The following is a 24,079-nucleotide window of genomic DNA, read 5'->3' as shown; positions in this document are numbered from 1 at the left end:
AGTGTGACGCCAGGTACAGAGATCCAGAAAAAAGCAGAAACCACACATCAGAGCTGCCTTTAATCCAGAACACTGAGGGAAGCCTACATTTCCATCCACGTAACCCATTTATGGCATATTATATTGTACTTAAGCAAATAAAGTCTTTTCTTCCCTGGGGATCCATTCACTAGCAATTAACTATCACACAAGGGGGAACTAACTAGACACAGAGAGACATATACATATATTTCACAATTTTCTTTATAAAGGCAAATCCAAAATTGAATTAATTGAGCAGTGCTGGAAGGAAACTGTATCGACTAGAAAGGAAACCAAGGTGAAAAACAGTACGGTATTGAAGAGATTTGTGCTTGTCAGCCACACAGCAGAAACTCTGCAGGAGAATGGTGATAAATGAAGGTAGTAAAACACCAAGATATGTTGCAAATGTTCATTGGCATCGCTAGCCTGTTAAACGAGGTACAGTCCTCTGTGACATGTGGCTGCATTTTGGGTATAGAAGACACCATCCCAACTGGAGACCAAAGCCTACACCATTCACCTTTGATTGATTTTTCTAATTTTGCTCTTTCAGAGGTGATGTCTTAGAGAATTTATCTATGTTAAACTCAGATTCACAAAAGCACTGGCAAATGTGCTAACAACACTCTGCTAGCCAGCTGCCTGATGCCATGCTAATGCTTCAAGACTCTCCACAAGGCCAGAGTGTCAAGTTGTATCATGCCAGGTGAGAACAGAAAAAAATTAGGGGAGTCAAAGGGGAGGAAGGTGAATGAATGCTGAGGCTGGATCTGGCCTGTATGCTGTTAGCTGAACAGGCCTGAAATGGGAAAGTTAAAACAGGAGCTCACCAACTATTCTAGTGAAGAACAGAAGGGGGGAAAGAGGCCTCTGCTTTTCCTATGGCTGATCTACACTATGTGTACATCATTTGAGTCTGCAAACAGGGCAGGCTGTTGCCTATGCTGTCACCATTTTAAGCTTAGCATCACAGAGTGAGCGTATATAAAACATAGTCCAGGGTATTCAAAATAAACAAGGCAGACTTGCACATAATCCCTCCTGCAGTATGACTTAGTCAAACAAACTCCCAACCAGAAGTACTAGATTGTGATGAGACCAAATGCAAGCTACAAGGCAACCCAGGTTCATAAATGTGGGGTAGTACTTATCTCATAACACGTCCTCCAAAATCACAAGCACTGTGAACTGAAGACTGTCAGGATACTGCAGTTATGTCTTTTAAAAGCACAATAGCTCCTACTGAGACATTTGTGCATATGCAAGGAAACAAAAAAACAAAACAAAACATTAAACCAAAAAACCAACCGAACAAAAAATTCCAAATCCTAAGTAAATCACATACCAACTTGTGCCTTTAAATAGTCTGGCTCCCCAACAGGTTTCTCATTGGATCTAGACACCAGGAAGAGAACTAAATGAAGGGTGGGCAGGACCATGTTTAATTTTCATCCCATTTCAGGAAGAGGGTAATAATGAGGAGGAGTTAAATTGGCATCCAGTGAGGAGGAAAGAGAAAGACAAGGAGGACAGACAGAGGGGTTCATATGCACAGACCCAACTTCAATCTTCTCTGCACTTACTCCATTTGCCTTGCTAAGAGCCTGGAAGTATATGCTGTAGCTTTTCAGGGGAGAAAGTGGAGCATTCCAGTAGCCGTTGTAGGTTTTGTTGTCGCCCACTGTGAATGGCTGGGTGACAGGAAGGTTGATGGGTTTCAGCTCAGCTGCAAAGTAGTGTGGTGAGTCAAGACTGGAAGCGTTCTTGTAGCTCACTGGGACAGAAAAGCATTCAATGATGTCTGCAGCTCTCCGTGCTTTCTGCAGCTTCTCCTCCTTGACAACAAGTTGATAGACACTAGGAGGGAGAGAGGAAGGTAAGATTAGAGCCCCAAGAGCTTCAAATATCAAGAATATTTTCAACAATAAAAAGAAAAAACAAACTAAGAAAAGCACAGCAAGCACTGTTCTTGCCACACCAGCAACTGGCTGCTGAATGTTATTAAGTGGGCAAGATGCTGATGACTTCTCTGTTGATTGAGTTAATCAAGATACACGTTTGGTGGAAGTCAGAATAGATTTCAATCACATCACACTTTGGGAAACAGATTAACTAATAAAATATCTGGTCTATAATGAATTTTTAATGTATTATATATTAACAAGCAGATGCTTTCTTCTTCAGCCACCAAGCTGAAACCTGAATTATTTGTTTGGACTAAATGGCAACTGCAGAAAAGAAGAGCATTAGCAGGTGGCAATGGTGTCAGATCCCTTTTGAAGCTATTTCAGGGTGCAAGAATCAGTTGAGATCAAAAAGATTCCCACATCTTCTAAGAACATCACATTTTCTGGCCTGCCCGCTCTCCCTCCCTCCCAACTGTTTGTGGGATATATCCTGGGATAAAGAGTTCTCGAACATTAATTCCTGATGGGAAGTCTCCTCCTACCTTTCATCACTAAAAGGCTGGCTTATATACTGAGCAGGTGGCTTTATAGCTCTCCCAGTTCACTTTTGTTTCAGGGAACAAGAACAACTCTTCATATTCTTTCCAGCTCTATGAAATGTTAATACATTTCAATTCTGTGATGCTTCAGCCCCAATCAGTAGCTGAGAACCACACATCACTTGCTCACTCCTGGAGGAGCAACAGAGCCTTGGTGGATGGGGATAAGGACAGTTTACTAACAAAATCACCATTAAAGGGGAACAGCAAGACCCTGTGGCAAATTACACTCACCAATGCGAGGTCTGACTCAACACCCCAGCTGCACTCAGACGGTCCTGGAAGCAGCCAGGAGCACTCCTCCCCAACCAGCCCCTTTTATGGGGCAGTGATGTCAGGTGGGGTGGAAACAGCTCACCTGAAACTCAGCTCACCTGGGCTGACTCAGCTGACCTGTGCTGGCTGCTTGGGGAGGTGAACTCTGGTCTGGCCAGAACGTGAACAAATTCCTGCTAAGCTTTTGGCCTCTGTGATATGTCATAGCAATCTTGTAATTTCTAGCTTGCTATTTCAGGCTCAAACTGGTTGCAAGACCTTCAAACACACTCTGCTTCCCCCCCCCCCCCCCCTTCCTCCAGGCAGTTAACAAAGCCCTTAGGTTCAATGCTGCTGCAGCCGAGGCAGGTTTACTATCTGCTTCAACACCACTCACCCATTTGACAAAGAGAGATACCGCTGCAGTCATTTTACTCCTTGTCAGGATATTCACACGTGCTGCCCTCACCTGTCTGCGTGAGACGGGTCCTTTGTTTAGTCCGACAGGGGAGATCGATTAAAAGATTGGAAACAGCCAGGAGTGTATGGAAACAGCCAGGAGTGTATCACTCTCCCGGCTTTCACGGGCTCATTGTTGCAGAAAGACTGGTCTAAAAAATTTCTAGCGCAGCAATAGCTCATCAATGCTTCTGTGGGAAGCAACAGGCAGGAGTAAAACAAAACCTAGCTCAGGCTTTTGAATTAACTGTTACTTTGGGTCTGCGGGTACCTGGCACGCTCACTGTTAACAATGAGGCCGTCAGTGAATCACTTGGAAATCATTTGGCTCCCACTGCTAGACACAAAACCAACTAATCTTCACAAGTAGGACCAATTTGTGAATTGCTTAGCACTGAAGCTGTCCTTACACAGGGTGCTGCTAACCTTCACTAATGCAGCAAGTGTGTACCAGGCACATGGACTGTAAAGATGTCCTGTCAGTGTTTGGAAAACTTCCCTCAATCCCACATTTCATTGGAGGCTTCAACAAAATATTTTATACCTTCTATGATATTTATTTTATGTTTTTTAAAAAGATAAACAGGTTTCCCCACAGCACTTCAAGTATTATTGAGTTTATAGTGGGAGCTGTAAGCAAAAGCCTGTTTAACCTAAACCCCATCCTCAGCTTAGCGACAGAAACTTTCAGCTTGCCATTTTGAACACTGTTTACTAACAGACTGCCTGCAGATTCTTGTTCTGACCCTTCTCTCTGGCAATAATAATCTATCCTATGGGGAAAGTTTGTCAGCAATATGCAAAACTGTAGCTGTCATTTTAGCAGGCGTTAGACAGACACCTTCCAACCTAAAATGCTTGGTTTCCATTTTATCCAATCCCAAACATTGGTATTTTCTTGTTAGAGAAAATGTTTCCATTAGGCACATATGTACATACGTACGTATGAATACATATCCACCTCCTTGCAGCCTACACAGAGGCTGAGGGTTCCCTCTTCCTATCGCCTTAGCCCCACAGTGTCCAAAGGGGGACATGCCTTCTGGTAATTCCACTGCCAAGCAGCGTCCTACATACGTGTCTGTCTTTGGAGAAGATAGAGCCATGACCTGCCAGACAGCCAAACTCTTCCCCTAATCACCAGAGAACTTGCTCACCTTTGAAGACATTCACAGTTCCTCCCTTTTATGATTCCGGTATCTGCTCCACCAGTACACGCACATGGTTTTGATCATAAGTAGGAGTTCTGACACATAGAGAACCTAGCAGTAGACACACTTTTGCACACATTCCTTCACACTTTCCCTTTCCTACCTCCATGGTTTAACCCCAACCAATAAGAAAGCACCACACAGCCACTCATTCTGCTCCCCAGCAGCAACCCGACTCCTGACCAGCTTCCCCAGTTATATACAGCACATGACTGAAGCTGAAAAGTCCTTGACTCAACTTCTAGTAGGCACAACTACTACCTCACAACACCCAAAACCATCAGGGTATTATCAACACCCTTTCTCAGCCTAAACCCGAAACACGGCACTATGCTGGCTAATAGAAAGAAAACTGACTCTCTGGCTAAGTAGGTGTCTTGGTTTTGGCTGAGACAGAGTTAATAAGCCACTTCTTCCTTCCTTGGAGATAACTTACTCTTTTAATGACCTTAAAATTTTACTTTTACTGTTTATTCTTCTGGAATAAATCGAGGTATCTGGAAGCACAACAGCACATTCACAGGCATTCAGCTGAAGTATAATAGACGTCCCATTTGTGTTCAAATTAAACCCCAATGATCCCCTGCTCTAATATTGTCTCCTTTTCTATGAAACAAGCATCTGAGCTAGCGCTGCTGGCATTGTTCCCTCTGTCTTAAAAAATCAGCTCTGGTGAAACTCTGGATGACTGACTGCTTTCTTGGCATTTTCTTTCCTTTACGCCTCGGCTTGCGCCAGCTGACCCAGCACGCGCGTCCCTGTGCGCTATCCCTGCTTGACTTGGTGACCGTCATCCTTCAGGCTCACTCTTTTCTCTGTCTCAGCTATCTGGTAGTGGTCAAGTGGCCACTCTCAATGGAACTGGTCAAGTGGTGGAGAGCGGGGCTGATTTCAGCTATTACTCCAGACTCAAGATTATCACTCCGAGAAACTGTTTCCTTACCAGGTGATTGTTCTGGGTCTCACTTTCTGACATTTTGATCCCAGTATTTTGATCTGTCTTGACCCTCCAGAAGTGCAGGGTTTGCAGATCACCCCTAGCTGGTCTACTGACCCATAGAGTCTCACTCTGTTTTTTCTTCTTCTCTGTCATATCTTTGGTTTTCAGGTTATGCTTTTTTTTTTTTATTTCCCTTTTTTTTAAACCTATGAGCAGAATTTTCCTTTCTCCCTTCAGGGCTTTTTGAGAGATAACTTCCCTGCATGAACCAGCAAAATGATGCAAGGCACATCGAGTGCTCCCACAACCACTACCATCAGTATTAAGATGTTCTCATAACCTTTTGCCTTTTCATTGGAGCAAAAAGCCAATGATGCTATGTCCGAGTGAAATTCCCATGGGAATTCTGAGCTGCAAGCACACAATCACCCACCCTAAAGCTTGGCTGTACCATCTGCATTACTACAACAATTCTCAAAAGAGTAAAAGTAATTCAACTTTGCTCAGAAGATGATAACTTTCCAAGATACATTCTGACCCCTAAGATTGCAGTCGGGCACCAACTCAAAATAAACTCAGTGAGTAGGATCTGCCCTTTTGGCCTGCAAAAGCACTTCAGCTGCAATCTCATCTCTGCTGAGCAGGCTCAGCCATTTGCAACTCGTTACAACTGACAGTTTTGTAATATGTGTGATTCCAACCCAGTGTGATTCCAACCAAGAGAAAGGAGGAGCAGCTTTCCAAAAAGAAGCTCTAGAGGGAAGATAAAAAAAGTGGGCAATGGAAGTAAGGAGGAGATATCTAAACTATTCTAATAGCTCCCAGTCTGGCTACCAGGTAGGCAGGAACAGGGATCTCCTGGGCCTGTCCCTGCCTCAAGCTTCAAAGCTACCGCTTCCAGGCAGTATCAGCTAACACTGCTTTCATAGCAGGAATCAATACATCAGTTGCAAATGCCCAGCTGGATAAAAGGAAGTTTCAGTGTCATACATTGAAATTACATTAAAAGAGACAACAAAAGCAGAGCATTAAAACTCCCCACGCTATATAACAACTTCAGTACCAATAAACTGAAAGATGATACAGTAAAACTAACTACTACATTTCAATTTTTAATATTCAGCCACATTTGCAAACACTGCAATCAAATCCACACATGTTCATGCTACAGGGCAACAGAAGCAGGGGTCCTGTGTTCCCAGTTCCCACTCCACTCCACCCCACCCCAGCTGAGTAACCCTTCTGTCCCCATAAATCACAGAAGAGGACTGGTTTCCAAACATCCAGAGAGCTCTGGAAGGACTCTCAAATCCAGGCCACCAACCAGATGCCCAGCTCCCTAGAAGGCTGGTGAGCTGACCATCCTGATGTGCAGCTGCACGCTTTTGTTAGAAAAGGAGACCAAAACTGGGTTCCTTGATAAATATCACAGGTCCCAGATAGATAAATCCACGTTACTTTAATAGAAGCTTTTTAAAGTTTTTGACAGCTCCATTCTAAATCACTGATAAAAGCCCCAGCCATAATGGTCGCCACAGCGCAAATGTTGTCTGCAGAGAAAGAAAATGTGCTCTTATCATCATCTACAAGGTAATCTTTTAAATGATGAGTTCTCTATTCAGCGTGGAAGCACAAGTGCAGATAATCAACATCCCAAATCACAGCCCGTTTCTGTGCGACAGATCTCTCCGAGCACTGTTAAGACTCCTCCATTCCCTGCTCTTCATTTCTTTATGTGCTGCTTGCAGCCCAGTTGGAGGATGGACCGAGTAACCGCTTGTCCACAAATCCTGCCATGTATTTAGACCAGATTCAAGTTCTGGATATGGGATGTGCATGAATGTGGAGGAGAAAAGCTGAGCCAGAGCTTTCCATAAAGCAGTCAGCATCTGGTCGGTGCACTTTGGTGTCCTGACACGGTACTCATCAACAAGGAGAAATCACCACTGTAGCCCTGACAATGGTAGGCTATGGAAAGGAATATAATTTCTTCCCAGCCATACAGTGATCCCCTCACCTGGCTTATTAAAGCTTAAAAGAAACAATGCTGCTGCAGCTTAGTACTCCCTCTGGGCCAATCTGCGTACTAAATTTTCTTAAATGTGTCATATAAAGATTTCATATATTTTCATTTAATTTTAATATTTAACACATAAATATATTATCAGTCAGACAGTATTTCCAATAATATTTTCTCCTGGGGAACAAAAATAAGTGGCAATTAGTACAGCCCTATCTCACAGTGCATTTTTCAGCAGATTATTGTGAGCAGGTTTTGCAGTTCAGCCAGGAAAGGACAGGAACCTCTCTCCTCTCTAGCTCACATGAGCACCTTGCTTTCAGCCTGACTGTTTGATAGGCTACAGGAAAGAAGATATTACCAAAGAATGAAGGATAAAAAGCAAATGAAGCAAGAATGGAAAAGACTTGCATCTTCTAGTAGCTGTGTCATCTCAGACTGAAGGCATGTGGGAGGTAGCAGTGACATGTGCCCAGAGATTGAATTTCTATTGTCGTACCTATTTGAGGGAATTCATGCTAGCCACACCCATGAAAATCAAACCCAAACACTATCTGATGAATCCATGAGAGAGAAAGCTGCATAGAGATGAATAAAAGGCATTGGGTGCTCACGGCCAGGGCAAAGGTACAATAATTAAGAGGGACCAACCACCAGTTCAGCTGTTTCTCTCGTTTACAATGCAAATGTTTTTAAGAAGCTCTTAAGACCATGAGCACACTGTCAGCATGCTGGGTTATACCCTCAGCAGGAACTAGAGACCTCAGACACCAAATGCTGATTCCCTACTGTTGAAATCAGATACAATTCAGTCAGCACACACCAGGCCTCACTACTGGAAAAGTTCACTGGAAATACCCCTCAGACCAGTTTCCCTGGATGTTATTTAGGCATGGCAGCCTTCACCGTTTTTTGGTTCTTAAGAGCATGTGTTTCAAGTCAAGTCAAAGAATCCAGGCTACAGATACTTAACACCAGTTTTTATTACCATCTGCTTTTCCATTATGACCCCATTAAATTTGGTTGAGTCAATTTAAGTATATTACTGTATACCCATGAAGGTTCATCACCTTTATTCTGACAGCATGGCATCATCACCCAGGATATTGGGATGGGAGAGGGGTTGACACGTTGCCTGACACACATTTAGAACTCAGATGAGCTATAGAACATATGTATGCTTGCTTTATGGCCCAGGTGATTTCAGCAGTTCAAACTGAGATGGGAGAGTAGCATCAGGATCTTTGTTTTCTCTTAAAGGTATCTAAATAAAAACCTGAATTCTGCCACACAGGCAATAAGAAACAAAATAATGGGAAATTTGAGGAAATGTAATAGGGTGGAAACTAGAAATAACCTATGGAAATGTATCAGTATTCTATAAGGCTTACTCTAAGAAACTGTGAAATTCAGCAGCGGATGAGATCCACCTTAGAGCATGCCTCCAGCCCTCCCATGAACTTGCACAGAAGGCATCTTTGTAAAAATTTTGACCAAACACCACTAAACTCTAAAAAAAAAAATTAAAAAATAGATATTTATGTAACTCAGATTGTAGTAACATTTACAAGAACTAAGTGGATTACTGACACAAAGCCTGCCACAGAGCACACACTGCATCTACAGCATCACTTTCCTTTGGCTGTAACAGTGAATATTTTCCTCTCCAGGCTCCTCCAGATGAGGAACCCAGGATCAAACATTCAGGCATTCAGAATTGACTCCACAGCCAGTTCCCAAGTTCATATGGGTTCAAACAGGTGCCAATATATCCCTGAGAATTGAGTTACCTCCTTCACATGTTCTAAAATGTCACCTTTAATATCTTCAATAGCACCTTTAATCAGCAGCTCTGAAACTAATCTACAAAACATAATGACTGAGTTTCAGAGCCACCTCAGATGTACATACAGGACCCAGTGCACTGTTCTGCAATTTTCTGTCTATTTAAAAACTGATTCGAAACCCATTAAAATCAATTAAAGTTTGTTACTATTGCCATCAGGCTTCAGAACACCTCCATGCAGAATACAATGTGCTGAAGTTGAGGTTAGTTTTCAATGAACATTTCTGTCCAGAAAATAAAAAAATAAAGACAAAAGGGAGAGGGAGCGGGGGGGAAAGGGAGAGGGAGGAGGGAGAGGGAGAGGGAGAGGGAGGAGGGAGAGGGAGAGGGAGGAGGGAGAGGGGGAGAAAGGAGGGAGAGGGGGAGAAAGGAGGGAGAGGGGGAGAAAGGAGGGAGAGGGGGAGAAAGGAGGGAGAGGGGGAGAAAGGAGGGAGAGGGGGAGAAAGGAGGGAGAGGGGGAGAAAGGAGGGAGAGGGGGAGAAAGGAGGGAGAGGGGGAGAAAGGAGGGAAAGGGGGAGAAAGGAGGGAAAGGGGGAGAAAGGAGGGAAAAGGAAAGCAAACAAAAGAGATGATTTTGTGAGGTCATCTCCTGGAACATGCTTGGCCATTTAAAAGATTCAAGAACTAGCCCATTATGAATACTGGCTGCAACGTCATCAATCAGCTCGTTCACATCTGCAAAGCTTTCACAAAAATAAAGCTCATAATAGTGATGCTACTCAAGGAAATCGACTCTCGTATCGCAAAGTTATTCACACCAGATCCTTGGTTTTGAAGTTATTTTTGTGTGTTCTTCTAACGTTCTTTTAAACTAAACAACTCTTCTACTACATTCACTGAGCTTGAAGAATACCAACAAAATATCCAAATTCAGGCAAATTTGTAAAAACGGCACAGAGAGAAGAGATTGTAATTACTGCCATTGCTGTGAAGAAAAAAACCTGCTGAGATAGAGCCAGTAATAATGTAATCCATTTAATCAAGCAGGCTGATAACAGTCTCTCTTCACTTTTTCTTCTACTCTCTCATCCAGTTGTGTAGATTTACTACCAAAGCATGTTGTACCCTCAAGTCCAGGAAACAAAGGGTACTGATTTCATGCTTGGATAATACTATTTGGAGTCAGAGTTTTCACCTGGGCATTCTTTTACCTCTAAAATGTCAAGCTTTGTTAAATTTCTAGAATGATTGAAATGGGCACTAGAAAAAAAGTAAGAAAGCTTAATGCCAGCGTGCTGCCTGCATGGGAAAGAGAGATACGGCCCCACACTCTCCCCAGTCAGTATCAGTAAGTGTGATGAGCCAGCCATGGGGTGGGTGGTGAGATCTATTTAAAGAATTGTGCACTGTGTCAAGATTTAAAAAGAAAAAAGCAAACCCAAAGCTTTCTATTTGTCGGAAAGCATCCTGCCAGCATCGCTGTATCGAACCCCGTCTTCAGCCAGAATACCTTGTCTAAAATTTCTTTGCAGTCATGCTGCAGCATGGCATACAATTCCCAGAAGTGACTAAAAAAATGAAAATCCTATTAGAAAGCAGCCTTTTTTCTTGCTTGTTTTCTTAGAGAATTGGTTGGTTGGTTGTTGCTCTTGGGTTTTGGGGTTGTTTTGTTTTGGGGTGGAGGGGTTTTTTTTGTCAAGTAGAAGGGATAATGTGATGTCAGGTATAATGTGACATAGCCTCAGACCCCAGGTGGATAGACTTTCATCCTGACAGACCTCTGAGGTACAATACATAATACTCCACTGCTGCAGATATACACACAAGGGCATGTAGAGAGTGCAGTGACTGACTTGTCCAGTGTCACGCAGTATCGGCTGTACCCAGACAAAGCCCCATATTCCTATCCAGTATTTTTACTTCCACTCACCCACCAATATGTCCTTCCTAATGAAGTCTGGAGTTTCCAAGCCTGAACACATGCTAATCCTGCAAAGTATTTCAAAAAGAAAAAAGAAAATTTAGAAAAAACCCACCAGTAACAACGATGTGGGATAAAGATGCTTTAAACCAACACCTGGATGCACGTGGACTCAGCTCAATACCTGCATTCACACACGTGTGTGTATGCATAAAGACATCTATTAAAATCAGTGCTTCCAACCTCCTAAAGTTCCACTCTCCATTAGAGTGACCAGAGCAGTGAGTACTTCCAAGGAAGGACGAGTATTGAAAGAACTCGAAGTAGACAGTTATTCCCATACAGTTCTGAGAAAGTCTGATCATCTCCGCTGTGCCCGTGCACAGCAAACAAACGTGATAGCACACACAAGACATTAAGTAGTTGTCAAAAAGACACCTGTATTGACAGCCAGCATTTACTGACCAAAAAGGAAGGACCTGTGTGTCTAAGGACCTGTTTTCCCAGGCTGTATCATTCAGTCTAATAAAAGATGCTATCCCTACTACAATATCGCCTCCTTTGCATCCCCAGACCACCAGAACACTAATACTGCATCTATTTACATGTAACACATCTGCATCATTCTTTTAAATGCTTCAAATTCTCTCAGTTTAATCTCCTTGGAAATACAATTTTTAAAAGAAAGAGAAAAATAATAATGAACCAGAGGGCATTCCCAAGCTCTGTGTTCCATCACCTCAGCCATCTCCATCAGCCTGACCTGGCTTGGAGCATGGATCAGTCTCAGTAGCTGCTGTTCCCCTGTGGAACAGGCACAGTCCCTATCTCACCAGTTCAGTGTTACTGGCAGATTAAAAATGATGAGCGCAGACAGATACTGCTCTCGAATGTTAGTGACTTTGGAGGTGTTTTTTTCCCCTCTGAGCCACCTACCATCTGTTTGAGCTACAACCACCCAACCCCTGTTTTGTTAATGTCACTTAGCATTAAGCAGGCATTGCTGACTTGTCGTCATCCTCAAACCATCGCTACGTTAAGACCAGAAGGAAGTTTCAAGGACAAGGAGAGACTATGACACACCCTTATTGGGATGAGCCAATACTTTCTGCCACTTCCTTCATAAATGTGGTGGCTTGGACAAGGGGATATTTGCATATATTCTCAGTCAGAATTAATTTGGGTATTTCCAATGGCTTCCATGAACCTAGGTCCATTTAGATGCAGAAACAATCTAGTTTGGTTTTCAAAGCTTTCTCTCCCTTCTTCACAACCGTAGCTACTAAAGTGTGGAGGGGAAACCCACACATAAGATTTGGATGGGTTTTTAAAGAGAGAACACTAGAAAAATATTTCTTGTTGGTTTTGTGTGCATTTGGGGTTTTTTTAACAAAAGGACTAAGAAGAACACAAGACAAAAAGAGGGAACTTGCTCTCCTTCTACCCTCTGGGGAACTTCATTATTAGACAAGGCTCACATGGTCAGGCACCGGTCTATTCACAGTTAAAGCACCAACATACAAAGGAAATACGGGCTCCCCTGGGTAAGGAGAATATAGATTTTTCAGCACTTGAAGCTGCAAGAGGATCGGCTGGATTCTTTCCACCTTTCTTGGACACTTTGTGCTTTTCAGAAAGTGCAAAGCGATCGTACTTCTGACACCAGGGAGAGGCCTTAAGCTTTACCTGCACTACAACATCTCCTGCTCAAAACACAAAGGCAAATTGAGGATGGAGAAAGAAGAGAAGGGAAGTCCCAGGGCGAAGAACTTCTCTGCCTCAATTCACAGCTAGTCTGTCATCCCCTGCAAACCCTGCTCACCTCCACCAAGCGGGAGCAGGGCACATTTAAACATCAGGAGGTGGTGTCTAAGAACCCTGTACTTCAAGTCGCTTCAACGCTTAGCATATATCTGGTGCAAGAGTAAACACTAAATATAGGGTGCACCCTTTGGCAGGAAAATCTCAACCTGCATCAGGTCTCATAGTTACTAAGGAATCAGGGCCAAGGAAGGTGACAGCATTGTCTTCCTCTTCCATTTTGCTGTTTGATCTTTCCACCAAAAATACCACGAGCTCCGCCTCTCCCCTCGCCTTCCTCTTTTGCACCATGATGACTTTTAATTAAACCAGTCCCATTTCCCCTTCCTTTTGCACAGTAAGCAAATCCCTCACCATCTCCTCGCTCTGCCTTTTGCTTTGGAAAAGCGCTGTGCAAGGGGAAACTGAAATTCTAGAGATGGAGAAGAGCATCATGGCTGCAGAGGTTTATTCTTCTGAATTGTCTGGCTGCGTTTATGATAATCCCTTCATTCCATCTGCAGCCCACGCAGTGGTGCAGCAACCCCCTTTTCTAGTTCCAAGAAATTATGCATTCATTATGGAGGAAATTAACACCTCAAAGCAAACTATAATTAGGAATTCTTCAATTCGGTTTATGCTTTTTCAATTAGGCCCTCTATAATTTTAATCACGGGAGCATTAACATGTTTCCGGAATTTATATACCTGTAGTATAATTAAATCCTGAAATGCCTTAGTCTGCAACAGCAAAGCAGAGCTTACTCATCTTCCCTTTTATCACGTTTTTGTGTTACTATAGACGCATCGAGGGGCACCTGCTAGCGTAAACATTGCCTGCCACGTGCAACAGAAAGGAGCCCACTTGCCCTCATCATCCTCACTCCTGGTGGAGGGACTGCTGGCTGGATAAAGCTCGTGCACTGCTTCTGAGGGGTGGACGTCTGCCAGGGACTCATGCCCAGATTCATCCCATCTCATTTGAAGTACCTTAAGGAGCTGCCTCAATTAGGTAAATCATCCTCCATGGTCTGCAAAACCAGCCAAACTCCTTCCTGTGGGCTGCTCTGACCCTGAGTAACTGTGGTCAGGCTCAGGTCAACCACCAAAGGTTCTGATCCAAGGGCTCACACAGGCAAACAGAGGTTGGGCAGCACGCTGTAAGATGGAGTTTTTAATTTTTAAAATCTTTTACATGGTGAGCTATTACCCTTTTATTCTGTGATAACAAGGAAGGGGCAGATTGGCTCTGGGAATCACAGGTGTCTTGGAAGGAAAAAAAGCCCTTCAAACAGGCAACCACGTGTATTTTCTACTGGTTGACAGCTTGATGCAAGAAAATGGCCATCAATTTGTGATTCTCAGCGTAAAGTTCAGACTTCATTAACCTTTTGATTGCTGGAATCTGACAGTTTATGTGGACAGCATAAAAGATTTCTGCAAAAAACATTCACTCCCCCTCTCTCAGTATTCCTCAGGCCTGTGTAAAACCAAAAAGTGTTAGCAAAAGCTTCACTGGAGAGCTAAATAAAATGCCACTTGACAGTGTAATATTTTAACAATCAAATTACACATAGAGAATTGTCTCTATGTGTAATTTGATTGTTAAAATATTACCATTAAAATTTATGCAAATGTTATGGGTTTCCTCTCCCATTTCTGTCTACTGCCAAATCTCTCTGTGGAAGCCCTAGTGAGACAGCAGGTCAGCCAGGCTATGCTTCTGATGGCTGATAAACAGGCAAAAGCAGCTTTGTGACCTTTTAAGAAACAGTATTCTCAGATGACTGGTATGCTGACCCAGGAAGAAAACACATTTCCTGTACCACATGAGAGAATTGACATAAAACTGCCCCTTATCCTTATATTTTAAGGCCAATACCTGACTCCAGAGGGGGAACTAAAAAAAAAACCACCATAAAACATCCATTCAACTAATACCATGCTATGTAAAACACTAAATATTCCTTCCTGATCCTTATAGTTGTTGCTTTTCATCCTGAAACATCCCTATATCCCCATTACACTTCTCTCCTGATAGAGTAGACAGGCGCTTCTAAGATCTAGAATAACTTCAAAGTGCCACCGACGTCATCACATGTGAGTTAAACCCACCATGAGCCAAATCCCACCATTCAATGACTCCAGCTGAAATGGAAATATATGCTCAAGCTTGCAGTGCTCTAGTCATCTGGCCAATGTTTGGACACAACTGGTGAGGTCAAGCCTGCAAATGCTTCCTGTGTAACTGTTCTTTTCCTTTTTGGTATAACAAACATCACGATGATCTGTGTCACTGTCATTATTCTATACCGCTCACCCAAATTCTCATTTTCCCTCTATACCTCTCTCACTTTCACACCTAGTTAAAGAAAGAGCAGATCTGGTTTACCTTTAAACAGAAAAAACCTTGCTCATTTACCTTCAAACTCTTGCCTAGATTAAAGGCAGGCTGCCATGCAGGAGAAACCCAGATTGAATGATTTCTGAACAATATCCCTGAGGTATATTATAGGAGATGTTAATTAATACAGATAATTAAGCTTATAATATCAGAAGCCTAGATTGATAATCTCATTCCTCATTAGATACTACAAAATTAAAAGATCTAATGTGATGACTGCTTGCCCCATATTCAATCATCCCAGCCACGTGACGCATACATCTGCATATGAGTTGAGAAAAGGCAGGCCAGGACTTTTCTTTTCCAGGTATTTATAACATGCCTTTCAAGGCAACCGAACTTTCAGAATTACCAAGGGCGTGATAATTTGCTATGCCCCCCCCCAGCTTTCAACATTAGAACCTTTTTTATTGTTCCGCTGATCCCTGACTCCAGTCTTTATTTTCAAGCGCAAGGTACGCTGCGTGGGAGTTTTAAGAACAAGAAATTGCCACCTTTTCTTGGCATTAATGAATTAATTATCAACATAAATGCCTGAGGCAAGCTCATGTGATGCCACTAAGAAGTTGCAAAGCAGCGAGCTGAACAGCACTGCTCCCTACGTAGCTATGGAGATCCATAGAGCAAAGCCACCGTCTGTAAAACAAACACAAAAACCACCCAGGAAATGTTGCAGGTTTACAGAGTCTTGTCTCCTCCCTCCTTCACCACAGAATCAAGGTCACTAGGCTTGCAAACCACTCCTGCATAAGGACAGAAAGACCTGCTGTGCATTAGAAATAAAATCAAAATAAGGATGCTAGCGAGAGGGGTATGGGAAAGGTGAGCTCAGGATGAACAGGTGATGCCTTAGCCTGCAGCTCCAGAGGTTCTTCATTTCTACTTTGCTGCGGACTGAAACAGAAAGGAAGTTCTACCAAGTCAAAGTCTCACTTCTCCTCTTTGTCCCAGGGAATTTTCATTTCACACTATACGTACACTGATAACTTCACATGGGATTGCTTGTTTGGAGAAGAGCTTGAGCAGAAAGCCAGAAAAGCACACTGTTCTTAGATGTTCTGCTCAATAACACGACAACTGTATTATCTTCATTCATTTAGCATCACATCGATTGAAAATACTTCCTTTATTTCATGCTTGGGAGACCAAGAATCAGTTGCTAATGCTCAAGAGTAATATGGGGCTTGGTCCACATAATTAATTTCTCCTGCTGGTTGGCTGGTGATATGAAAATACTTGTTTCATCTTTGCTTAGTACTTCTAAATCTATCTTAAAAACTGAAACTCCTGTTCTCCTATTTAGATTTACTTATTGCTTTTAAGATGTACATTAATAAACTAACCCATCCTTCCTCACCAAAATGATTACCAGCATCCAACCACTGCACACAGACACAATAAATGACTCTTACCTGAGCATATTTCTCCAGGATCACTTACACATGTGGCTTACATTGCATATGTATATGCATATCTGCATAAAGGCAAGTGCAAAGATTGAATACCTTTGTTCTAATCATACCACTCCAGCACCAGCCTGTTTTGTACCTGCATGCTGGCAGATACACAAAAGAACATCACACATTATTTACTGACACACCTCAGAGAGCTGCAGGAAGATGGGGAGATTAAATTCACCTTTTTCCCAATGAAGACGTTCTCACAGTCTGAACACCCCCCCCCCAAATCATTGCAGACTCTTCTCTAACGTCCTTCTGCAGTGTCCTACAGCTCCAATATGCAGAGCAGCACATTGACGAGGCAATCACACCTAAGGGGAACATCTATTTAAACTCTGAAATCCTCAAAACTAATACATGCTTTGGAAATGTGATTTTCTCCATAATAGTGGTACAGTAGCTTGACAGAACTAACCACATGTTAATAAAGCAGATGGACTTTCAAATATCCAACACACAAAAACCAGCCCAGTGGACATGTCATGTAGATAAAATCCCTCGCGGTGGTATTTTCAAGCAGTGAATGGGATATAAATTCCCAAATAGAGGCCTTAAGATGTCATATATGAATAATCTATGAAGAACTGAGTCAGCCCTCCTGACAATAACAGATTCAAAGGCAGAACTATCCTCAAAATCGCATTGGGGATTTTCAGGAAAGAGTCGAAGTAAAGATAGAGAACACTTGAATTCTTCTTTCCTCCTTTGAATCTATTACAGATTAATGCCAGTCTTCAGCAAATCAATCATAGCACCATTCATGGGCTGTAGATTGATATGAGAACACCTAAAAGTTATTTTTAAAGGGCATGTGGAGTCAAGCTCTGCAGGTTACACCACAGAAAATAGAGGCAACAATGAAATGCCTAAGCCACAGGGGAGAATATTTATGTTTGCTGAGGCTTCCTCTTTCCTTTGGCAATAGGACAATATAGATGAAAGAACATCTAAGTTTATATTGTTCCTATTAGTTCATAGAAAAGCATCTTCCTTGTTACCTATAGATCATTAACAATGCCTAGTGCATGATCATTAGTTCCATAAATAACCTCGTTTAAGTTATTTATCACGAGCATCGGGGAACATCAGAAATGTCTTAATGTTGAAAGTGACTTTGGATTTGGTGCACCTGCATTTCAGAGGAACGGAAATACAATGAATCTTCCTTGAAATATTCTACCGTATCGCTCCAAAAATGATCTTGCAGACCATAGCCCATCTGTATGCTGCTCAGACTACAGCAGAATGAAATAACACAAGACAAAGTCACATAACTGTCTTATATATAGATACTAGTTTACAATCACACTCCCACACGTACTCCAACTCACCATCCCCAGCATATAAGAGGAAATATTAAGAAAAATTACTACATAGTCAGGGTTTTTTCATCTGCACAGGTTGGGAGGACTGCAATAAAACCCAGGGCACTACAAGGCAGAAGTTGGCTGCCTGGAGAACTGTCAGATTCATAAGATGAGGGACTCACCTAGTCCTGCATAGCAAAAGATTGGAATATCAGAGGTGTTATAGGGAAAATCCATTTCAGATGAGTTTCAAGAACATTTTCAGAACCACCTCAGGCAGGCTGGGATAGGATTGGTCAGTGTGCAGAAGAGATCCAGGAAAGCATGGTTGAAGGAGGTGATCCTCCCCCTCTACTCTGCCCTGCTCAAGCCCCACCTGGAGTATTGTGTCCAGTTCTGGGCTCCCTGGTACAAAAGAGACAGGGATGTCCTGGAGAGAGTCCAGAGGAGGCTACGGAGATGATGAAGGGCCTGGAGCATCTCCCCTGTGAGGAAAGGCTGATTGAGCTGGAACTGTTCAGCCTGGAGAAAAGCAGACTAAGGGGGGACCTTATTAATGTTTATAAATACCTTAAGTATGGGACACAGGGGAAAAGGCCAGCCCCTTTTCAGTGTCTGTGGGGACAGGACAAGGGGCAATGGCTGCAAGTTGGAGCACAGGAAGTTCCACACCAACATGGGGAAGAACTTTTACCCAGTGAGGGTGAGGGAGCCCTGGGACAGGCTGCACAGGGGGGTGTCGAGTGTCCTTCTCTGGGGATATTCCAGACCTGTCTGGATGCCAACCTGTGCAATATGAGCTGGGGAGCTGCTTTGGCAGGGGGGTTGGACGCAATGATGTCTGGGGGTCCCTTCCAACCCCTGCGATTCTGTGATGTCTACAAGACAGGCCAGGAGAACAGGATGCTACCAGCACACTGCATCATGAGGGATCCCTTCCAACATCTTCCTTGCTGCTGTGCAGAGATTTCGCAGTCGTTTGTCTTGGATCTGAGCTTGTATTAATGCCTCCGGTAACTGAACAGAGGATGCATCAGGGTAACAGGGGCTCCAAGTCATTTAAGTTTGTGTCAGAATTTTAAAGCACTTTCAAAATCAATTTTATTGCACTGAATAGAGATGAATGGAAAACACTGTACTTGTGAAGGAGAAAAAAACACAACTGAAAGGTAGAATAACTATCCAGACAATAACAGAGAAGGTATATTGGATCTCAGCTTAAGTTAAAAAAAAAAAACCAAAAATCACTGAGGAGGAAAAACTACCTCATTCTTGTATGTTAAGAGTGTCACAAGGAGATCACAGGATGTTATTCTTCTAATCTGCTGAGTGCTGTCGAGGCCTCTAAGGGAACACTACCTGCTTTTGGGTATGGTGTTTTGAGAGAACTTAGACAAATTGATGAGCGTGCAGAACAGAGCGAAAGAGAAGGGAAGAGGCTGGGAACATCTATGGTTGAAATAACTGGATTTGCTGAGGCTAGACTAAGAACAGACTATATGGTTATACAGAGCAAGATAGTCACGCTGTCTGAGGGCTGTAAGAGTTAATTAAAGCTATAAAAAATCTCTCTGAGACCCCTTCCCCTTCCCCCCACACGTATGTAATTCAACGACACAGGCTCACGATAGGAAGTAAGCTTATCACTTAGATGTGGTGTGAAAATATTGCACTCTCTGCAGATGTCTGTATAACAGACAACACCACAATTAAAGAAGCCAGAGTGAAAATTTATAAAAATCTCTATCAAATTTTTTTTTATAATGCATTTGCTGGAAAAAGGCATTATTCACTGAACACAGTTAAAGTCTAGTAAATTGACTTCGAGAAAAATCGCAAGACTTTTCAATAAAAAGACAAAATAGCAACACTCTTAAGACAGCAGGTGGTAAAACGAGATACAGGAATGTTCCCCCATATAAAGAAATAAAACAAAACAGAGCTGTGTGATTTTACTGCTCTTTTCCAGCACAAAAACATCCCTAAAGGATTCAGAAAATAGGCTCCTATATTCGCTCATATGGAGTACCAGAGATTGAAAGGGAAACTTTAAAATACATTACTCAGAAAAACTAGAAAAAGGATGGTGCTAAGTCTTAAAAAGCAGCTTTTCTGCTTGAGAGCATCGATGCAATTTGGGGGAAGGCTGTCACACAGGGTGGACCACCAACTGATACAGGATACGTCAATTACATCAAGTAGTCTACATCCTCCTGCATACATAGTGGGACATCCTTCAAAAGCGTTAAGAACCTCTCAGTGGGGCACAGAAACCCAAGTTACTTTGAAAGGAGGGACAATGGGTTTTTAAAATACCACCCCACAGAAAGATTTTCAGAAGTGTCTTGTGAAAACTGGAGGTAAAAGCCTGAGTTGCCTACCAGGAGGTAATGGCTGCTGGACACCTCTGCAAAGCAGTGGTCAGTACTCATATCATGATTCTAACTCTCAGGTGATGGCACTGTCTGGATGAATGACCAACTGGCACTTCTGCCAGCCACAGATAAGGTGCTGCTGGCTCACAAGGGAAGTTTATTCCTCTGCTGGTGCCTTTCACCATATATAAATTCACCTAGACAGGAGAGTGATGAAGGACAGGCCTCAAAGTGGCGTTCATGCAGTTGGGGAGCTATCTGCAGGCAGGTGGCACTTAGGGACATGGTTTTGGGGATCTTGGCAGTGTTTACAGTGATGATCTGAGCATTCTTTTCCAACTTAAATTATCTGAGTCCATGATTTCAGCGTCTCATCCTTAGGCATGAGACACAGCTCAGGGACAGACAGAAATGGCCTCTGCAAGGTCCTTAGATGCCTGAGCAGCTCCCTGCCCCTAAATCCTCTGCTCTGCCAGTGGGAATTGCTCTTGCCTACGACTGGCAAAGCCTCACTTAAACCAGAGCTCATCTTTTCTGAACCAGATCACTACTCGACTCCACAACTAGCCCAGGAGCAATAGCTGGATCAAGATGTGAGGAAGGTGGTTAGATCCAGAATCTGAACAAATGCACCCACAAGCATTAAAGATAGTTCAGGCATTCATACGACAGTTACAGAAAGACCTTGTCTTGTTGGAGCATGTCCAGAGAATGGCCACAAAAATGATCAAAGGGCTGAAGCACCTCTCCTATGAAGACAAGGCTGAGAGCTGGGCTTGTTCAGCCTGGAGAAGAGAAGGCTCCAGGGGGACCTTATAGTGGCCTTCCAATACCTGAAAGGTGCCTATAGGAAACCTGGGGAAGAACTGTTCACAAGGGCATGGAGCAGTAGGATGAGGGGTGATGGTTTTAAACTAGAGAAGGGGAGATTTAGTTTGGATATTAGGAAAAAGGGTGGTGGATCACTGGAAGAGGTTGCCTATAGGTGTAGTGGAGGCCCCATCCTGGGAGACATTCAAGGTCAGGCTTGATGTGGCTCTGAGCAGTCTGATCTAGTGAAATGTCCCTGCTTACTGCAAGGGGGTTGGACTAGATGGCCTTTAAAGGTCCCTTAGGTCCCTTCCAACCTTACACATTCTATGATCATGGAAGACAGGAGTCAGAGGCCTGAAACCTCTGCCAGCTTTGCATGGCAATGCTCAAACCACAGCATCACAGTACACAGCTCCACACACTGCTGCTCCAGAGCAACCGAAGTGCTGTTGAAAGGGCAATAACCCCACGCAATGCTATCAGTAATCCTTCCCTGGGGTTAACAGCGGGAGGTGAGCAGGTTGAGGTGGTTAGAAAAGACAGCAGTGAAAGGCAGAATCAGCAGCAGAGTTGGCCTTTTAAGTCAGCGACCGCTTTCAGCAGCTGCGTTACCAGAGGAGAATAAGAGAGGTGTGATGAAGCCTGGGGAGGAAGGAGAGGGGGGGATACTGTGAAAAAAGAAGATAAAACATCTACCTGACAGGTGCTCCCCGGGACTGAGCAGGCTTCAGCATAACAGTGATGGTAGTGTCAGTCTCATTCAGGGGGGAGTCCGTGTCGTACTCTGGCATCGATGGTGCTGGAGCAGAACAAAGAGCGAGACGTTAGTTATACACCAGGTACTGCCGACGGTAGTGATGGCAACACACTATTAACAGCTCTTGGAGACCGTTTTAACATTCCTCAAATGAAACATCTGAATACTTCCCAATGTTGTGACCCAAACTGTCAGGACTGCATAAACATTTGTGCACTCTTTTTCTATGAAAACTAAACAGGAATCGGACACCCAAATCTTCAAGGTGGCTTTGAAACCCTGGCTTGAATTTTAAGACTTTGTAATCCTTTGAGATGGGATCATTCCCTCAATTGTAAAGGTAAGCAAAGAAAACTGCATGGGCATTGGAAAAAGACCACTTGGGATGTGTGAATCAGTGGCAGAGCCAAGAGCAGCATCCAGGAAACCTGGCTCTTGTTCCCTCTTCTGGTCATTGGATCAGACCTTGCACAGCTTTGACAGAGTTTTTAATAGATAGACTTAAGCTGTGTCTCCTTGATTAGCTGACCTGTGCATTATGAAGATGAAAAGAGAGCAGCACAAGTGAGCTAGGTTATTTTGGCACACAAACCCATGACACTTTACCCTGGTGCTTCAGTCATGTTGAATCAGTTGGCAGCTGCAGGGCTCCCAATGGCCGGCTCAGGCACTTCCCAGCCAGGGCATCCCCATCGCTTCACCAAGGGCTTCCCCAGAACAGTACAACAAACCACTGAATATTCACACTTAGCCAAAATCTAGTTTCTACTTCTCCTTTGTTAACTTCTAATGGGATCATTTCATGAAAGTAGGATAGCTTTCCTTAGGAGACATGTTTTACTTATTACGTTACTTCTTCATTCCCTGGGACCAGGCATCTGTTTGGGACAATTTTTACTGAGGAAGAACTGAAGAGATCACAAGATCAGAGCAGCATTATATTTATCCCAAAGATGTAAGTTTTGTTGAAATATCTTTAAAGCATAAAGCAAACAGAAGAATTCACACGAACAGTTCACCTGTAACTCACAAGGACAAGTTGCACAGCGGGAGCTCCCGTATTTAATCCTCTCAGTGAATTCCACTGTAATGCTATTTAAAATCAGGATGTTTATCTAAATGCCTGAAAACCATCAAGAATAGTGCTTGCTATTATCAGCTCAGCTACTGACTTCCCATCAACAAGCCGGCAATGAGTTCAGAATGAATGTCGACTCCTTAACGAGGATTTCTCTGAAATATAGTGTTCTGCATCATGGGGGGGAACAGATCCATGAGAAAAGAGGTGGCCATCAGGGACAGGGAGGTGATTGTCCCTCCCTACGCTGCCCTGTGAGGCCCCAGCTGGAGTCCTGTGTTCAGAGCTGGGGCCCCCAATGCAAGAAAGATGTAGAACTGTTGAAAAGGATCAAAAGGAGCCACGAAGATGATTAGAGGGCTGGAGCAGCTCCCCTATGGAGAGAGGCTCAAGGAGCTCGGCTTGTTCAGCCTGGAGAAGAGAAGGCTGTGGGGGAACCTCATTGCAGCCTTCCAGTCCCTGAAGGGAGCAGAGAAACAGGAGGGGAATCAATTTTTTAAAAGGGTACACAATGGCAGGACAAGGGGGATGGATTAAAGCTAAAGGAGGGGATATTTAAATTAGATATTAGGGGGAAGTTTTTTACAGACAGTGTGGTGAGGGGCTGGAACAGGCTGCCCAGAGAGGGGGTGGATGCCCCATCCCTGGGGGTGTTCAAGGCCAGGTTGGATGGGGCCCTGGGCAACCTTGTTTAGCTCCAGGCAGGGGAGTTGGAACTCTATGATCTTTGGGGTCTCTTCCAACCTAGACCATTCTATGATTCTGTGATTCTAACAGTGTGAGTCCCTTAAAGAAGACACACATCACCAGTCATTTTCTGTACCAGAGCTCACTGGAACTGCCGGAGATGCCACAACAAGAACTGCTCAGCACCTGCTCTGGCCAGAGGACATGGTGCCACAGCACAACTCAGTACTACAAAGGGTTGTAAAGCCAGTATGGAGACCAGAAATGGACTGGGGTC

General features: G+C 43.4%; 1 protein-coding gene across 1 annotated transcript in view; it reads right to left on the bottom strand.

The window, feature by feature from the left end:
- Nucleotides 1-24,079, bottom strand: part of PTPRT (protein tyrosine phosphatase receptor type T) — a gene marked incomplete at both ends in the record, with an annotated part of 469,343 nt that overhangs the window by 94,343 nt on the left and 350,921 nt on the right. Inside the window, 2 exons of the mRNA XM_084271566.1 lie at nt 1,608-1,881; nt 21,977-22,079. Coding sequence (XP_084127692.1) covers nt 1,608-1,881; nt 21,977-22,079 — 377 coding nt within the window. The remainder of the gene's footprint in view (nt 1-1,607; nt 1,882-21,976; nt 22,080-24,079) is intronic.

The sequence above is a fragment of the Gallinula chloropus genome (genome assembly GCF_964237585.1).
Source record: "Gallinula chloropus genome assembly, chromosome: 16".
NCBI classification, from domain to species: domain Eukaryota; kingdom Metazoa; phylum Chordata; class Aves; order Gruiformes; family Rallidae; genus Gallinula; species Gallinula chloropus.
Note: the sequence above shows the minus strand (reverse complement) of the source record. Positions and strands in the feature narration are given on the sequence as shown.